This window comes from Oenanthe melanoleuca, chromosome 2 (genome assembly GCF_029582105.1).
Source record: "Oenanthe melanoleuca isolate GR-GAL-2019-014 chromosome 2, OMel1.0, whole genome shotgun sequence".
NCBI classification, from domain to species: domain Eukaryota; kingdom Metazoa; phylum Chordata; class Aves; order Passeriformes; family Muscicapidae; genus Oenanthe; species Oenanthe melanoleuca.
The window spans coordinates 128954786-128974335 of NC_079335.1; the positions used below are offsets into that span (position 1 = coordinate 128954786).

The 19550-nt window shown below is 36.4% G+C and overlaps 1 protein-coding gene across 1 annotated transcript in view; it reads left to right on the forward strand.

Moving 5' to 3' along the window:
- Nucleotides 1–19550, forward strand: part of LOC130250438 (macrophage mannose receptor 1-like) — a 51536-nt gene that overhangs the window by 17041 nt on the left and 14945 nt on the right. The window contains exons 7-19 of the mRNA XM_056486162.1: nucleotides 2829–3011; nucleotides 6796–6953; nucleotides 9190–9303; nucleotides 10615–10730; nucleotides 12076–12224; nucleotides 13285–13484; nucleotides 14053–14177; nucleotides 15061–15148; nucleotides 16060–16204; nucleotides 17104–17145; nucleotides 17265–17428; nucleotides 18315–18382; nucleotides 19362–19462. Coding sequence (XP_056342137.1) covers nucleotides 2829–3011; nucleotides 6796–6953; nucleotides 9190–9303; nucleotides 10615–10730; nucleotides 12076–12224; nucleotides 13285–13484; nucleotides 14053–14177; nucleotides 15061–15148; nucleotides 16060–16204; nucleotides 17104–17145; nucleotides 17265–17428; nucleotides 18315–18382; nucleotides 19362–19462 — 1653 coding nt within the window. The remainder of the gene's footprint in view (nucleotides 1–2828; nucleotides 3012–6795; nucleotides 6954–9189; nucleotides 9304–10614; nucleotides 10731–12075; nucleotides 12225–13284; nucleotides 13485–14052; nucleotides 14178–15060; nucleotides 15149–16059; nucleotides 16205–17103; nucleotides 17146–17264; nucleotides 17429–18314; nucleotides 18383–19361; nucleotides 19463–19550) is intronic.

The following is a 19550-nucleotide window of genomic DNA, read 5'->3' on the forward strand; positions in this document are numbered from 1 at the left end:
AAGTTTTAAATTAAACAGAAATTGCTGAGTAAACACTGTGAAAGATAAACCAGAGATTGGCAGCGGTTCACTTAATAAAATATTTTCCAAAATGTCCCATGGGGGGAAGTAATAAAAGGGCTGAGCATGGAATCATGCAAGGTGTTAGGTGCCCTCAGCTCCTAAAGGTGTAAAGGAAGACTCGGGGCAGATTATGCTTTCCTGAGTTAAGATATAAATTAATTGCAAATTCATACATGCACTTAGTTGTTCGCCTGACATTAAACACAAAAACATATTTCAAGTGCCTCTGAAATTTTAACCCTGGGAGTTATAATTGTGTCTAGCGGGGCAGTATTTGGAACAGAGGAGCATTTAACAACAGAATGCAATCATGCATGTGTTCAAAACAAAGTCGGGAAAAATCTTTACAGAATATTTGTTTTCATTACAGATGGATTTTCACAAAGCAAACATCTGCAGGATTGTTCTGTGTTTCTGTTTCTTGTAAGAAATTTTTTTTTCCAGCAGGGGGCCACATCATGTTGTACATCAAAATATCTTTGGGCTGCAGAGTATTTGTTCTGTAACCCAGCAAAGTAGATTTGCAAATTATAGAAACGCATTAATTTCAAATTCAAAAAGTACTGTTTCCAAATGTTTCTTTAAATATTCAGCTAGAAGAAATAAATGCTCTTACTGTTATTGCTGAGATGCTGTGTATCTCTGTCTTATCAGACCACATTGGGTGGGTCTAAGAGAGAAATTTGAATGTCTGAATCATGAGACTGACCAGCTAGTGCTTCCTCCCTTTTAGACACACAAGTCAAGCACTGTGAGATTTTTCAGACTTCAGAAACTCAAGCTTGCAAGAAAGTCAACTTCACAAGAGTACTTGCTCTCTATTTGAGGAATAACTGTTCTAGAGTTACAGACCAATAAATTTATCAGCTTGACATTTGGAATAATATTGTTTACACATTAATGTAATATTATATTTTGCTTTTTATTTGTGATAATTTGCATTGCTTCTTTTTTTTAAGTGAACTGATATCCAGGGAGTAATGCATGTTTCCATTAGGATGAAAAAGTAAACTGGATGACTTTGAGTTGTGTAGTAGTTTCTTTAAAAGTAGAATGGGGAAGCACAGAGTTAATTTTTGCTGAGTAGTTGAAATGAAGAACTGAAGAATTTCTTGTACTAAGAAATCCCCAGCAATGTAATTCAATAAGACTTACAGCCAAGAAACTACACTATCAACAGCTTTTTTTTTTTTTTTTTTTTTTTTTTTTTTTGTTGCTTGCAACAAGCTCCCTGGTGTTACTAGGTCTACAAGGAAAAGTTTTTCTGCCCTGCCATAGCTGCTTTAGTGTTTAGTGAGTAATCACAGTCTGCATCCACTTGAAAAAGAGATGCTCATGGACACACTGAGACATAGATACCTTTGTGACCCTCTGTGGCTGTGTCTGAGCTGCTGATTTCTGTTCTATGCAGTTTGCAGTTTGAGAAGAGTGTGTTGAGTGCTCTCTGATTTATGGCAAAGCACTGAAAAATGCTTATGTTCAGAACTGAGACCAGGTGTGAGATGAATCAGGAGGCTGCCTGAAGCATCAGACCAACTTCTACAACAGCATTTGGCATCTCTGTGCTCTGGTTTCTCCCAAAAGCACCATGTACATTCTGTTTGTTTTCCTGGGGTTGCCCCATCCTCTATATTACTTCTTCCTCTCCTTTGACAGAATTGAGAAGTCTTTGACCAAGCATTGAGCCCCTTGTCCTGGGGAAAAAGTAGAGTTTTACTAGAACTTTATGAAAACATGCCATCACTTTTTAGACACAGGTCTGAAAGAGAAGGTACTGTTTATAACAGAAATGTGTGTTGTGACACTAAGTATTAACCATCAGTATAGTCCAATTGAAAACACATGCCTGCAACATGGCATGGTCATGAGTTTGGGTGCCTACTGTTTTTAAACATTTCTACAGAATATATCCCACTGTTAAACAAACACAATTCTTCTTCTGACATACACAAGTTTTTTTGCCAGCAGAATTTCTGAAAACCTGCTGTCCTTGTTCTACTCTATATATTGGTGTTTGCTAAACCCATCTGCTGATTATAAATAAAGAGCTGCAAGAATCATAATTTGTTTCTACAATAGCAATACCCTGTTTGTTATATGTTCACGTGGCACTCCTCCCAAGGCTGAATTGTTTGCTGAACAGTGATGTGTTTGTTGGCAATTCTCTGATGCTCTTCTACTGAGCTTCTGAAAGCATAAACCATTTACTTTGACAAGATAATTTTCTCAGTTAAGCTTCTGTAAAGGATTCTTAAAAGCAGTAATCCAATTTGGTTTCTCTTATGTATAATCAGTTATTTCTTTCCGTAGTCTAGCAGATGGGCTAATCCATAAAGTGCCTAAGTTTTTGGGATAAATAATCACTCTCATAAATATGTTTTGTAAAGTCAGGTTCTTAACATATAGCATGGGAGTTAAAGAGAGGTGCTGACATCAGTGTAGAAAAATTAGAAAGCACCACTCTGCAAACCTTATATTTTATTTTGCATATATGCATACTTATAAAATAGAGAACTGTGTTTTAATTGTCTTTTCTCAAGTTGCAAGCACTTTTTTGCAGCTGTAATGCTCTTAAAAACAGTGTGGAAGTTTCAACTTTCACTGATTCATGCAGATTTTTATCACCGGACGTATTTTTCATCTCTGCTACTCTTCATAAGGAAAATTTATGATTCAATATTTTTGTTAAATATTTCCTGATGTGAAGTTTAGTCTTTAGTTAAGAACAGAATTCTGAAACTCTTCATGGCAATTTTTCTTTTCAGAGACTAATGTGCCTGTTAGGTGTCCCGATCAATGGATGTCATATGCTGGTCACTGTTACATAATTCATAGGGACCCCAGAATATGGAAAGATGCCTTAACATCTTGCAGGAAAGAGGATGGAGATCTGGCAAGCATCCATAATGTTGAAGAATACAGCTTTGTTATTTCTCAACTTGGGTACCGTGAGTATTTCATAATAGCATATATATACATATATATATATATATTTACACTAAGTAAAGAAGGTGTTTTGAACATGTTTTACCTGTTAATAAAATGAGGAGACTGTTTAAAGATAATTGTCCTGATCACAGGGCACAGAAGGAGTTAAATTTTAAATTTAAAAAAAAAAAAATCAGAGGAAGAAAAAACACAGGAGTACAAAACTCAAAGAGATTTTACTGCCACAAAAAAAGCTGTGATCAGTGATGCAAATTGCATTATCTCCAAACTCCCGTTTCTTTGGGCTGCTTCTCCTTCCTTTCTCCTTTTATATAGGTTAAAGAAATTTAAAACATTTTCATAAGATAAAAGGATTTTACAATCAATCTTCAAAAATAAATGGGGGAAGCAAAGTCTGCTGGTCCAAGACAGTTTGGGAAGATTTTTTTCCTATTATTAACACTGGCATGTTCTTATGTTTTAAGTTGTGCTGGGTGTGTTTCTCCTGAAAAAAGAATGCATCTGTCTCAGTACATGGATTCAGATGTGCCCCATGGCAAATACAGTATTTATATGCTTGGTTTCTGAGCACACACTCAAGCTGTTGCAAGGCAAGTTAGTCTACAGATGCAAGATGTGTTCATTAGGAGAATGCAGCTATGCTGACTCTGAGCCAATTTCATGGCTGCTATTGCTTTACATGAACCTGCTCCTGCATGGAGGAACAGTTACCTGCTTTTTGTGGGAGAAGCAGGTTCACACCTAGGTGTGCTTCCTTGCAGTGACTGATCCTGTGTGTGCTTTCAGTGCCAGGTAAAGATGAGTTAGTTTATCCTTCACTTAAAGTGTAGCCGTGTACCTAGAGCTGCAGCATAGCAGGAAACAATAAAACAGCTGAAATCCTTTATTTTTATATCCTAGCTACCTCCATGGCAACTTGTGCTTACCTTCACACTCCCGAAAGAGTGACTTGGTCTTTCATGAACAATATGAAACTTTTACTCTTTGAAACATATTCTTAGGAAAGGTGGGACCTCTTGATGAGACATTAGGACATTTGATAGATAGATTTGATATTTGATAGGTTCTAAAGGAAACTAGTTGTATTTTCACGTTACATATGGGAAGTAGGTCATTTCATAGTTTAATACCTCCTCCAAAGACCTTTCCTGAACTACTGTTCTGTTTTAGTAAAATTGAGTGTTTCTGAAAGGCAAAAAGTTCTGAAGGAAACCAGGCTTCTCACAAATGACACACCAGCTGCAACAGCCTATTTTAAAAGCATTCCTTTCAGAGGAGTAAAATTGGAACACTAAAGGAGCCTTTTAAGACAGTTTATGACTGTATTGGATTGCCCTTGTTCACCACTGAGAGGAGAACACCATGTATTGCAGTGCCTAGAAAGTCTTGTCTGCATCAGAATGCTGCTGTACAGAAAGAACAAAAGTCTATCTTTGTGCCAAACAATTCACAGTCCCATGATAAAACAAAGGAAGAAGGGGTGTAATGAGATGAATATTGTCATGGTAGCTGAGCTTTTGTTGGCATCACCCACAAAGGAGAACTTTAGAGAGGAACATGAAGAATAAAGAAGTGCATTCTGGATGTTTACACGGAAGTCCAGCATGTGATATGGCACAAATGTGGCCCAGTGCATGACTGAGAATGGGAAGCAGCTTTACAAACTGCTGGAAAAAAACCCTCTTAGTATTTATACACACAGCTGTAGGGATGATTGCAAAAAAGGAGCAGTTCCAGTGAGGAAAAGAATGTTATGTAGGAAGAGGCTACATAGATTTGCATGGCTCATTTAGATGGTTTCGGTATAGATATTTTGTTGAAGAATGTTATTTATTGTTTATATTACCATGGTGTGAGCCCACAAAAGTAGGAGCTCTGGCCATGGACAATGCCTCTGCTCTGCCAAATGCTCAATAAACACAGACAGAAAGATTTTAAGAGGTAACTAAACTAAAAAAAAAAAAAAAAAATTAAAGACCATGGATAGCAGTGGGCAAGGAGGAAATGAGAGCGTGATGTGCAGTACAATTGGAACAGGTTTCAGTTGTGTTAGCAGAAGAGAGTTTAAACAGGGGTACTGAAATGTGATTTTGGGGGACTTCTTAAAATAAGTCTGCAGGAAAGGGGAAAGGTATGTGTTTGAAAATGTAGCCTGAGAGCCTGTGAATTTGAGGGCTTCTTAATGGGGGAGAAATGGTAAGAAATTATGGGTGGGCTATAGGGGCTGATCACACTTCAGTGTAATAAAGGCAGGAGAGTCAAGGGAGGGAAGGAGAAAGGACAGAGGATTGACACTGTCATTCAAGTGACTGGCTGGGAGGGTGGTATTTGCAGTATCTTGGCTGGCCAGGATGGGAAAGCCTCCATGCTCCTGAACTAGCAGATAGCAGAAATGTCACTGAAGAATTTTAGATTGTGGTGGAATCTGGGAAAACCTCCATCTGAAATGTGTTACTCAGAAAGAATGCCTTGGGGACAATGACTTTTAGCTTATATATAGGCACTTCTGTTGCTAGGGGCAGCACAAACAGAAAAGAAACAGTTCCATTTCCATTGAGAGACCTGATCCTGCGACTTGTGACCTTTGTGTGGGCTCATAAAAAGCTGATATTTTTAATTTCCATGGGTGATTTCATTGTCAGGTTGACTGTGGTCAGTCTGGGTAGAGTGTGTTAGAAGACTTATGCAAGAATGCAAGAACTTTGATAACAAACTGAACAGGGAAAAACCTCTGAGTTTGATGAGTAGAAATAAAAGGACATAAATTAAGGGGAAAATGTTAAAATATAGTCCCCTTATTGTTCATGAAGAATGTTAATAGTGAGCAAATTCTAGCAACCAAGTAGTTTATACTTTGCTTGGAAGGACAGCTATCCAAGGAAAGGACTGGGCATGCAGTTGGTCAGTGTGAGTAGTAGTGCTCTGGACAAAAGCAAGTACTTGCTCCCTATGGTATATGCTGGATAACAGACTGGAAATAAATAATGAAATAATACTTTAAAAAATGCCAATTTCACTGAACAAAATCAAAATATCAGTTTTAGGGAGAAATACCCTGTGACAATGATTATAAATGCCCAAATTTTTAATCCTCCTTATTCAAATAGTTTATTCAGAGCAAAACTAGATATGAACATTATAGTAGCAGTGTGTTAGAGTGGAGGAATTTAAACACATGCGAATAAAGTTCCCAAAAACAGATAGTGTGAAGTAAATTCCTTGACCAGTCCCGCAGTTTTTTCCAGCCAAAAGCCAACGACTAACTCCTTTAACTGTAAAGTGAAAAAAATGGAAAAACCATATGAATTTCATCTTACTCTGAAAGGAAATAAAATATAGGAACACATATAATGGGAAAACTTGCAAGCGCTCTGGTTTTCAGCTCTAAAAGACTGGGTGTCTTAGCAATGGAAAATAGAACATTTCTTTCTTCACTATACTAAAAATAGGAGGAAAAAGGGAGGTAATATTTTATTTAGGTGTTTATTCATATCTTGTTACAAGAGTTTTGAATTGGGAAAGAAGATGAATCTCATTGTGTTCAGCAAAGGGAGTATTTTGGTTGTTTTCTATGAAGTTTAATACCCTTATTTTATTGTCACTTTGGTGAGTGGCCTTTCCTGATGACTGCAGTGGGTATATGAGAATCAGTCTGACCTCTATGAGGCTGAGAACCCTATTTTCCTGACTGCCTTTTCAACTTCCTGAGATTAATTTTTTTTTTCTTTTCCACAAAGACAAAAGTTCTCATTATGTGACAGGATTGTTAATTGTATGTTTTAGAGCCATCTGATGAGCTGTGGATTGGGTTGAATGACCTCAAGGTTCAGATGTATTTTGAATGGAGTGATGGAACACCTGTCACCTACACTAAGTGGCTTCGTGGAGAACCCACTCATGCAAACAACAGGCAAGAGGACTGTGTTGTTATGAAGGGAAAGGTAAAGTCATAAAGCTATTGACTAAATTGTCTTATAATTTCATTTCTCATTTGGGCTTTTCCTATGCAAGAGCAAATAATAAAAAATAATTTTAAAAATTGAGCTATTACTGCTTGAAGCAACCTATTTTAGTGCCAGGAATTAATTTTTTTGATGAAAGACCTCTGTTTGAGGTTGACAGAAAATTTCACTGTCTTCTCTCAGGAGCAGACAAGTAGTGGCAACTGCTCTCCAAGATCCATATTTCTGGATTTCAGTTTGTGCATGTGGACTTTTAAAAGAATCTTGTAATTACACCAGGAAACAGACAAACATGTAAATGTCTTTCTTCAGGAAGTTAAAAAGACATTGTGGATAAGTTTGGCTTTTATATATTTTGACTGAATATGGGATTCACCTTAAAAAATTGCACTTAGTATAGCATTTAGTGATGCTAGAGAGAGAAATACTCTCTTTAGAAGAAAATAGAAAACTTAATTCTATGTTTCTAGGCAAAGTTATAAATCTTGGATCTAGGTGGTTTAATTACTGTGCTTGTATCTGCACTGCACATGAAGACCTGTGAGAAAAGTAGTAAAGTATTTAGCTGTGGCATTAGTGGAAGCTTTTTCTGAGTGACTGCATACCCACAATTTAATGGCTGCTTTGGAATGGCTGTCTTCTGGAATCAGGCAATGATCAGTGACTTGGGAGTATTGCAGGAACAGAGATAATACCTGACATAAACATCAGTCTGTGTTGATGTTGTATCTTTCCTTTTTGTGACAATTAAAATATTAAACTTACCACCTCCTTTAGAGTTTTTCCTATTTTATCAGGAGGGAAAAAAAGCATGTACACATACCAAAGGTTATTTTTTTATTTTGCAAGATTAACAATGCATAAGTTGATCTTCTCAGTTTGCTGACGTTTACCTACCTAAGTGCATTTATGTTTCCATTGTTGATATTTTTGAGTTGATCAGTCCTTGGCAGAAGCCATCTGAACCCATCACTTATTTTTATGGAACAAATCCTGGCCCTGTCTGTAATACCACCTTCTTTTTCAAGGAAGTGTTTGGGTTTAGTTAACAAGAAAGTAAGAGAACAGAGATATATTTGCCAAAGCCAGCTCCTGAGACATAAGTAAGAAGTATCTAGAAATTACTGCACGAAATTCCCACTGAAGACACAGTTATGGAAAGGCAGCAAATGATCTTCCTGCAACTAGAGACCCATAGCTTCAGAGTAGGTTTTCCTGTGCTGGAGAAATCTGAAGGTTTTGCAAAGGTGGTTTCTCCCAGTCTGAGAAGGTCAGAGATTTGGGTGATTATTTGAAGGGTTTACCAACCCAATGAGACAGACATGGCAGGGGATGATGTGACAGCCACCAATGGACTTGCCTTACAGTAAGCACAGGACAGACACAAGCACCAGGTGAACATCCAAGGCTTTGTTGTTGAAGGCAGAAGTGTTGAGCTTGACAGTTTTTGCTGGAAGATGGATTTGTTGGTTTTGTGTATTACCATGATGATTATTTTACATTTTTAGGGGAGGGGGTGGGGTCGAAAGAATAAAAAGAATGAAAAATAAAAAAGAAATTGCCACCAACTGGTATGAAATTACAATTACAAAGGTGTAGTCTTTAAGGCACAGGTGAATGGCACACAAGTTTCCCTTCATCTCTTAATACATTAGTCCATCTGTTCAGCCAAAATGAATGTAAAATATTTTGGGAACATGGTGTGATGTTCCTTACTTTCAGTACAATTCCCACTAAATGGCCATTGTTCCTTCTAAGAAACTGCAGTATGAGGAATAAGAATATTAATTTTAACTTTGACAAAGAACTTTTTTGCATCTTCATTTTTTTTGTGAGTATTAACTAAGGAGTGCAGTCTTCTGGTGTTGTTTTTTTTGCTGTTAGAGCTGTGTTTCTGTGGGGATAGATGATATCTCTCTTTCCTCCAACATGATTATTAAATCAGTAGTCTTTTTAAACATGGTGTCTTGTGGTCACTTTCAAGGGATTGCTTTTAAGAAGGGCAGAAAATCAAAGAAATTGTAAGTCAATGGTAAATCAGCTCCAGACGAAGTGAGATAGGAATGACATTGGAACTAAGTATTGAACTTAATTGAACTGGAACTTTATCTATTGATAGCTAGCAAAAAATTATTGCATACTTAGAAGTATAAACCAGCTTTTTTCTGGAGATATAAAAAAGCCCAGTTGACTGAGGTTCTGTTTGTGTGTTCAGGATGGATTTTGGGCAGACCGTTCTTGTGAGAAGAAAATTGGCTACATCTGTAAGAGGAAACCTATGTCAGATGCTCCTACAGAAGAGGAAACTGTTGACATGGGCTGCCAGAGAGTAAGTGAAGAAGAAGCTGTCTGATATGAATAGGCTAAGAATGATAAAATAGAAAAACTGTCACCTAGGTGACAGAAAAACCAGGAAAAATAGGTTCTGTTTCATCATAATCAGAAGAGTTTGCCTTCTCATTCCTATGGCAGATGGGCTAGGGGATCTATATTACTAAATCTAATTATGACTGTCATTTGGCTCTTGATATTCTCTTTCTTTTTCCAAAACTTAAATCAAATCTCAAACCTGTTATCCCTGCAGCAAACCATTTATCCTTGATTGGCCTTCAAGCTTCCCTTAAGAGTTTGCCTGTACCATCAGCTGCAATTCAGCTCTGGCTATAGTTTTCTACAAAATTGTTCATAGCAGGGAGGGTGTCCCTGTCTAAATACTGTTCTCAGGGCTTTCCTATGGTCTCTGTCAGTGCTTTCTATGTCCAACAACTTATTATGAGCAGCCGAGTAAAATGAATCAATTGTGATTCTTCTGAATTGTCAACAGATCTATTGTTTACTTGCTTGCCTTCTAATGGCATAACACCCAGTAATTACAAAAAGCTACTGAAATTTATTCTGTCGTAGGAAATCTTACTGAGTGTTTATTTTCCTTGAAGAAATTGGCTTTTCTTCCAAGTCTGCTTTACACAGCTTCAGAGAAGGTCTTTGATGATTATTCCCAGTATTTATAAAGAACACCTGGAATCCTTACAAGTGCTGGAGGAAATTAAGCATTCCTCATGCTTGTGGATGTTACTATTGCCTACAGAACAAGTAGCATGCTTGTATATAAAGTCTCTCAAAAGTGACAAGTTAAAAACCATCAGAAGAAATTTTTTGTGAACTGTGGCTGTTCACAGGAACCTTCTCTGAGAGCATGTTCCTGAGTAAATGAATTTGAATGACAAAACTTTAGGAGTGAGTTTTAATGTTAGCTAAGAATAAACAAACTTGGTTGAGGTGTCATTCTCTTTCTGAAAATTCAAGCTGAGCTTTGCTTTTCAAGACCAGCCTCGTGATTGCATGATGCCCATGTGCTGGTTATAATCCTGTTCTGAGCACAAAAGGTGCACAGCAAAGCCTCTCATCCCTTTGTGAATAGAATACATTGATAATTCATTAGATATGAAAAATTATTTTATGAAACAAAATTCTAAAAAGCTTTGATCCTGCCTGTTTCCACTCTGACTTTTTCAGTCACGTTGTTCCTCTGTCTAGTGGTTAGGTAACAGTGGTATAAATCAGTTTTCTCATTTGTTGGTCCCCTTTCCCTTTCCTTCTCCCTTTCCCACATGTGATCACTTCACATTTATTTTGGCAGGGCTGGAAAAGGCATGGTTTTTATTGTTACTTGATTGGAAATACATTTGCAACATTTCCTCAAGCAAATCAAACCTGTGGAAGTCATCAGGCTTTTTTAGCAACTGTTGAAGACAGGTAGGTAAATGTTTACTTGTCTGAGGGGGTCACATGAGGATTCAACTTCTAGCATCACCTGCATATCAGAATAAAGACTCTGATCTGAGCAAAAATCTAGCTTCAAAGGACAGCTATCTGTCAACACAGAACTTCACACAGTTTTTTTGTGTAAGTTCAAATCCAGGAATCTGGTTTATACTGAAAGTAGATCAGGCTGTAAAATCAGTATTGATATGGATGGTTATGTCAAATAACAAGTAGAACTATATCTTTCACTTTTTAATTGTGGTGGCTAACTTGAGTGAGGAATACAGAATCCAATTTTGATTATTAAATGAAGAGATATGGCTCTGAATTCAAAAGGTAGTACAAATAAGCAAGAGGATATAATTTTCAACTGTCTGGTCTTTGAATTGAGGTACTTTTAAAAAAATTAAGTGTGAAATTAAATTATGCAAAGTGCTTGGTACCTGAAAATCTGTTACAATGCAGCCAGGGTTCAGTGTGTGCAAAATTTTTGGAGAAGTAGTGCACATTACTCTATGTGAAATATAGGAAAAATACAAGGTTTAAGAAACAAAATATTTTTTCTGCAGATGACTTGATGCTTTACACAATCTCTAATTTATTTGTATATAATCAAAATAGTTATGTTCTACTGTGAAAGCTCCAGCTGCCACAAATGGTAGCTCTCACAGATAGGTATCACAGATAGCACTGCAGATGCCATAAAAATGTTTTAACATTAATGTGGCCTTCAGACTACACTTTGTTAGGGAGAGTCTTTTTTTTATTTTCTCTAATTTCTTAGGAGCTGTTTATTTAAACACCATAGTGAACTATGACAGGCTTTACCTCTACATAGGTTTGTTTGCTAAATGTGACTTGTCTTGCTTAATCATTGGATCTAATTTAAAGTGTTCCCTAGTTTTATAATTTAGTGTCATATTACTTTTGCCTCTACTTTTTGTAACTTTCTTCAGTAATGCTGAGATTCCTTTTTCAGTTTTGCATTTGTCTGAAGCAAAAAGTCTTAAAATAAAAGAGTACTTGAAACTCACAAAATACAGCGTTATAAAACATAAGGCATGTCAGATTTCTTCTTTACCAGCAGTTTCCTGTCAGTCCAAGATTAGACTATCTTATTCACTGGGCATCTGAAAAGAAAGCAAAATACTTTGATATTAAGGCTTACAAAATATCTATTATTTAATGGTTTTGTTATATTATTTGCTAGAGAAAATCCATCTAAGCTGTGTTTTCAAGAAGGTGCAGAGGTAATTCTGAGAAATAGCACGCTTTTTTGCAACTTTAAAAAATAACTTTAACAGTATTAATTTATTGACTGATTTCTCTTGAATAGATATGAACAAGCCTATCTGACCAGCCTGGTTGGGCTGAGAACAGAAAGATACTTTTGGATTGGACTTTCAGATGTAGAAGAAAAGGGAACATTCAAGTGGGCTAATGGTGAATCTGTCTTGTTCACACACTGGAATTCTGAAATGCCTGGTAGGTATGACTCTGTGCTGTTTAATGAGTCCAGGACACAAAATGAGTCGCTCACTGCTTGAAGTTTTTTCCTTAGTTCTCTCTTGATGACATAATGGCCAGTGGCTTTCAAATACATCCAGTTGATTTCCCCAAGAATCCAGTGTGGTTGCTAAGCTCCTGCCTAGTGCTGAAATGAGTTTTTACTATGAGTTTGGGAAGAAACTTTTCATTGAGGTCAAGTTTCTGATTTGCAACTGTTCTGGGGAAGTCATTGGCTGCTCTGGAGGAGAAATCTCCTTGTGGGTCCTGCCTGTGCAGCCACATCTCATAGCACTCTTGTTCACTGCACCTTCTGGGCATGTGGGACCACAGCATGCATGAAAGCATCTCTGAGTCCTAGAGAAAATGGGATTGCAAGGTAGGACAAGAGGGACAAAATATAACAATGGAAGGTCATTTAATCTCTGGCATGATCTAATCAGAAAGAAACAATTTTTTTCTTCATTAATTAGAATCATAAAACCACAGAATGATTTGTGTTGAAAGAACATTTAAATAACACCTAGTCCCTACCCACTGCCATGGACACCTTCCACTAGACCAAGTTGCTTAAATCCTAGTCCAACGTGATCTTGAGAACTTTCATGAAGGAACTTTTCTCCAGGCAATCTATTCCAGTTACTCATTTCCTTCATATTTAAAAAATTAATTCCTTATGCCAAATCTGAATTTACCTTCTTTAATTTTAAAATGGTTTTCACTTGTTCTGTCACTATAAGCTCTGGTAAAAAGTCCTGCTTTTTATTATAAGCACTCTTTAGATATTGAGTAGTCATGATAATGTTTCCCCGTAATTTTTTTTCTCCAGGATGAACAATCCCACTCCTAAGCCTCTCTTTGTAGGAGAGGTGTTCTAGCCTTCTGATGATTTTCGTGGTCCTCCCAGGGACCTTCTCTAATATTAGAAATATTTTTGACTCTGTACAATTACTTTCTTTCTGACAGGATAGAATATGAAATTTTCTAACTATTTATGACACCCTAAATGTCATTTTTGTGCATTCCTGTTTACAATCAGGAAGAAAGCCAGGCTGTGTTGCCATGAGGACTGGAATAGCAGGTGGATTATGGGATGTAATAAAATGTGAAGAAAAGGCAAAGTTCATATGCAAAGTGTGGGCAGAAGGAGTGACACTTCCACCTGCTCCTACAACAACTCCTATTCCCCGGTGTCCAGAAGGCTGGGACTCAAACAATCGTATTAGCTTCTGTTTCAAAGTAAGCATGATGCTTATTTCTGGATTATTTCTGCATTCTGTTTGCTTCACATACTTGTGATTAGCTCAGTTTGTCAGAGCATAGCGCTTATAATGCCAGGGTTGAAGGTTTGATCCCTTTATGGGCCATTCACTTAAAAGTTGGACTTGCTGATCCTTGTGGGTCTCTTACAACTCAGAATATTTTGTGATCCCAATAAAAAATGGCATATGTGTGTCCTACTGTTTCATAATATTTTTTTCCAGATTATATGTAGAAGTCTTTTTTTCTACTGAAATGCTCATGATCTTGTTTATTCTGTTAAAGGCTAATCTTTGGGTTTGACCTTTCGTTCTTAAATTCCACTTCTGTTAAGCTGGTTGTCTGGTTGTTGCCTGGCAGTAGACACTCCTACCAGCAATGCAGTGTGCTAACTTGATTTGAAGAGTTCATTCCAAGCCTGTGTTTCACAGAGGAGAACACTTTCCGTAATCCCCACTATGATTGCAAATCAGTTTTTTTGGGTAGCTAATACTTGTTCATCTCGCGATCTATACTGGTTTGTCTGATGGCAGCATGGTCTCTCTAGCCCTTTTCAAGAGCAGAGCACAAGAAGACGTGGCAGGAGTCGCAGGAGTTCTGCCGGTCCATCGGGGGGGACCTGGCCTCCATCCACGGCAGGGACGAGCAGCTCGTCATCTGGCGCTCCATCGCGTGAGTACAGCCAGCAGCTGCTCCACTCAGCCTCCTGGCCTTCTGAAATCCCTCCTCTTGGCTGTGTGCGTTTATTTGTGTGTAAACCAGACTGCATTCCACCTCTGTGTGAGTGGCAAACACACAGCAAAAACCTAGAGCTGATGAAATAGTTTAATAAGTCTGGATAATATGCTGATTTTTTGGTCACTTTTGTGAGCTAACCAAAAAGCAAAGGCAACATCAGATTATTCATACATAAGGAAGGTAAATAAGGTTAGTAAGTCCCTGAATGGCAAAAACCAGATATTAGATTTCTGAATAAGTTCAAAAGCTAACACTTGCTATATGGCCAGAACAAACCAGGCTCAAGGATCTTGTACATTCCTGGCTAACCAAGAAGCAAGAAACATCATGGCCCTGCAAAATGCTATGACCATACTAGAATCCCAACTGTGTATTTACTGTAAGGAAAAAGTGTCAGATGCTTCATTGTGACAAATTGACTGAATATATTCAGATAAACCAGTAAAGTGTGTCTGCTTACAGATAGGATTAGTTGAAGGTGATATTTCAAAAAGGTGATTCAATGCAGAAAGTAACTCTCTGTTTGAAAACTGTAAGTGCCTTTACAGAGAAAATGAAGAGTTGAGAAATGGAGCAACAGTAGCCAGTGAACCATTATAGAAATGTATTAAGCAACTTTATGAACAGGAGTTATTTCTGGTAATTTTCTTGAGCTGTATTTCAATCTGAGTTAATGCATAATGAAAACAGCTAGAAGTAGTTGCATTTTAATTTATTTTCATCATGGTTGTTATTGTTTTTAACAGCATTAATAAAATAGATTGTTAAAAATATTGTAATGCCCATATTAGTATTGGTGTTTTGTTTTTTTTTTTAGGAACAATGGCTATTACCACCAGAATTTCTGGATGGGTTTATATTACATGAATCCTGACGATGGCTTTGCTTGGAGTGATGGATCTCCAGTGAGTAATTTAATTTTCCACAGCTGTTATTCTGCATTCCCTGTACTTCTCATTTATGTGTAGTGTATGTGTTTCTGTGTAATTTTATGCTTAATCATAACCCTCTGTATAGTGCTCTCTTTAGGAAAGCTAATGAATAGCAATTTCATGGATTGGTATTTTTTGGCTAAAACACACTGATTTTTGATTAGAAGATACATATTGAATCAACAAGGAAATTAAATACATGTAGACTAAAAGGATGTTCTTATAAATGAAAGGATTTTTTATGTAAAATAGTCCTTCTGCAGTCATTCTTTTCTTTGCTCATTATCTGAAATGGCTTACATTCCATGGATATGAAGACACTTTTTTAATATCAGTTTGACTTACTGCACTTTAAACTAAGGTATAAAACTGTAGAAACAAAAGTGGTTTTGGAGATGTAGATGTACTTGATGTAGGTGTACTTGATGCAAGGTTGGTCAAGACATATTTATGGCAATTTACAGTAGAGAAACATGAAACTGGATTTTATATAGGAAAATTAGGATAGCAGTAATGCTTTCTGAGGCAAATGCCAGCATTTTTGTTGTTTCTGAATAATGTCCTATTTTACTTATATTGTAAACTTAATTAATTTAATATCAAGATCTAGCATGCCCCAACATTGTTGTTAAATGTATTTTACAGAATTTAGGTTCTATTAAAAATGTCTATATTCTTCCAAGTGTGAACAAAAACAACTGTTACCTAAGCTACAATCCATTTGCAATCTGAAAAAAAGTTTGAAATGTCAGCATTTGCACAGAAGAATCCTGGTTTCCTCCTACCTAAGTTTTTAACCTGACAATAGGAACAATTTGTAAGTCTGTGCTGTGATGTTGTCACCTTACTTTATTTCCATGTAACAGAATCTTCTTCTGTCATAGGTGAAGTATGAAAACTGGGGCTTTGGAGAACCAAATAATTATCAAGGAATTGAACTTTGCACAGAGATCAGTGGTGATTCCACCATGCTGTGGAATGACAGACACTGTGATTATATGTATGGATGGATTTGCCAGATAAGAAAAGGTATTTCTTCCTCCTGTGTATTAATAAGATGATTTTCTCGGATGATTTTTACTTTCATAAAAAAATTGAAAATCTTTTTATAAGAATAGTTCCCTCCTTCACCTGCCTCAGGTGCAGTTTTGTCTGCTAAGAATGTGTAGTTTCAGGATGGAGCCTGGTTTCAAGACACTTCATTTCTGTATGCACATGTTGATTCCTTGCTAAATTCTCATGAGATATGTGTTTGGATGATTTTATTTACTGAAGATATCAAGGCAATATTTATAATTTAGGGAACAATTGAGTTTCACTTGCAGTGCATCTATTTAAATTTGAGCCTTTTAGAAAATGCACGTTTAAGTGTTTTACTGCATTCTTACAGTGGGACAGAGGAGCAAAATAAAGATAGATTACATTGTCTGCATTAGATTATTGGCAATAAATGTCAGCTCTGCCTTTTATTGGTAAGAGAATTTCTTAGGCATAGATTTTCTTAATAAATGTTGTTATTTGTGAGATTACATTTTAGTACAAAACTTATTGGTAAGCCTAAACTGTTTTCTGTATAAAAAATTACTTTCATGAGATACTAATGATAACATCCAAAAGTCCATCTACATGATGCCATTGCAAAAATAAACAGGGGAATTCTTCAGTCTAAAATTTTTTCTTTTCATTAAGTACTGGTTAATTTCTTGTGTGTAAGGAGTAGTTTCGGGGAGCAAGACTATAAATTTAAAATTGAATAGTATACCAAAAATAAGAGATTTAGTCTATTTAGTTCCTTCTACATTTTGTTGTTAAATCTATTGCTAACTGTAAAAGCCAATGTCAGTATTAAAACATGCCTATCAGTTACAGTAAATGTCTTTTCTTTAGAAAGAAAGTATGCAATAATAATAAATATTTTTTTCTCACAGGGGCAATTGTGAAGCCTGAACCAACAGAATCTCCTGTGCCTGGTAGGTGTTACTGCTATTGCTCTTTGTGTGTGTGTGTTCAAAAGCATTATTAAAATTTTATTAAGGGGAATGTCTTGTATCTTGGGAGCAGAATAGTTAGCTTGACAATTATCTTACAGAATACAGGACTACTGAGGATGGATGGATTATCCATGAAGACAAGCAGTACTATTTCAGCACAGAGGCTGCTCCTATGGAAGAGGGTCGTGAGTTCTGCAAAAAGAACTTTGGAGATCTTTGTGTCATTGAGAGTGAAAGTGAAAGGAAGTTCCTCTGGCGATATGTAAGAAAAATCATTAATACTATGGAATAAACCATCCAAAACAAGTGAGCATGGGCACAGATCCTTTTCACCATGGTGTTCTCTCTACAAGTTTTGATAGTGAAATTGCAGTTACACTAAGCCAGATTAGTATAAAGAACAAACTAATGCTAATTTTTAAGGGATCTGTGGCTTCATTTTAGGAAGATGTATTACACTGAGGAGCTATGATTGTGTAGGATATCTCAAGAAGTGGATCAAAGCAGCAATTGTCTTATATTCAGAGCATTGACTTTAGATCTTATCTGTTTATCTGGGCTGTAGTCTACCTAGCAGTCTCTTTTTGGTCCTCAAGTTTGCTCCTTTGCTTCATTCTTGTGAAAATATAATTATGGAGACAGAAGAAACTGGGACATGGACATTATGCCATGAGAAAGAACTTTGAAATTCCATTTCCTACATCATTGGAATAGTTTGCTTTCTATGCTTGCTGAGGCAAACTTATTTTGAATCAAGAATGTGCTTAAAAGTTATAATTGAACTGCATAGAATATTTCCTGAGCTGGCTGAAGAGTGACAGTGAGAGTACAAAAGGACATGTATCAATTTATATCCAAAATGTAGGAAGGGGCTTGTCTTTGCAAGAAATTAGTTAGAGAAAATCCACTGCAGAGACTGTGCAAGAGATGCTGGTTTCAGTAGCTTTCAAGTAAAATGTGAGAAATGTTGATACAGTGACCACACTTTTTGGCTGATGATGAAGTTTGACTGTCATCTGTGAGCTGTTTTAACATAAATGTTGCAACTAGAGAATATATCCAGTTCATATCCTCTATTAGTTAGAGGTATATTACTCATCAGTAACATAATAGAGGGTATTTGTATAATTTTAATTTTTGCATTCTAGATATTGAAGAATGGCAAAAAGGATGCATATTTCATTGGTTTACAACTGAGTATTGACCAGCGTACAAGGTATGTTATACCCAGTTTTGAGACATAATTTAAAAATTGTTGTATTCCCAAGTGGCTTAATTACATCTTAATTTGGTTCTACATCTTAATTTATATTATCCAGGAGAAGTTCTGCATGTTTTCTAAATAGAATTCGCTCAAAGTTAGATAAAAAATTGCACTGTAGCTAATGTATTTTGACTTTTTATTTAGGAATTCTAGTTTCCTTTAATCTGTGATTTATACAGAAAATATAAATAAGTCTTCTAACTGTAAATATATAAAACTTCTGGTAGGTAAAAATGTTCTTTTCCCCCATCCTTAACTGTTGAGAACAGACTCTAATAAAGGAACAAATAAAATCCATTTTCTTTTTCTAGAATAATGATAGCTGTTGCACTGTGAGGTCAAGCAGGTTTTCTGCAAGCCTTTCTGAATGTCAGTATGCAGCACCATATTGATTTTGACATGTGATGCTTATTCAGGATTCAGTTCAGTCTGTGTTTGAAGCGCCTGGATAGATGCCTAGTAGTTCTCAGTTCTCCTTATAGTCCACAGTAACAATGAGGGACTACAGAGGATAATAAGGATGTTAGGTGAGCATCTGAAAATGAGATGTTTCTGCCTTGCTGGGTTTGTAGGGATCCTAAGAGAAATACACTTTAAAGTACCTTGTGCATGTGTCTGAAGGATGAACCTGGCCACTTCTGTCACTTGCAGACCACTAGAAAGCTGTGTTCTAATAATTTGCCTGATTACAATTTTATTCTTCATTGCCTAATTTATATGGATGCTCAGCTTTTTCAATTTTGTATTTTACCTTTTATGTCTGAGCAGAGAGAAAGTTTAGTGCAATTAATAAAGAGGTAATTTGGTCAAAAAACCGTATACACTTTACTATGAACAGCTATATTAAGCATATTGCAAAGTTACCTTTTTTAACAAGGAAGAAGTTCTATTTTATGTTAAAGAAGCATTTTGTTGGATTGTTTTTCTCAAGCTGGATGGATGGCACTCCAGTGGATTATTTGGCATGGGCACCACATGAACCTAACTTTGCAAATAATGATGAAAACTGTGTAGTTATGTATAAGAATTTAGGTGAGTTTTGTATGTTCTCTCTTGACTTTCATTATTTGTGTGTTTGCATCACAATACTTTTTTTCTTCTGAGAAGCACCTCTTCCTCA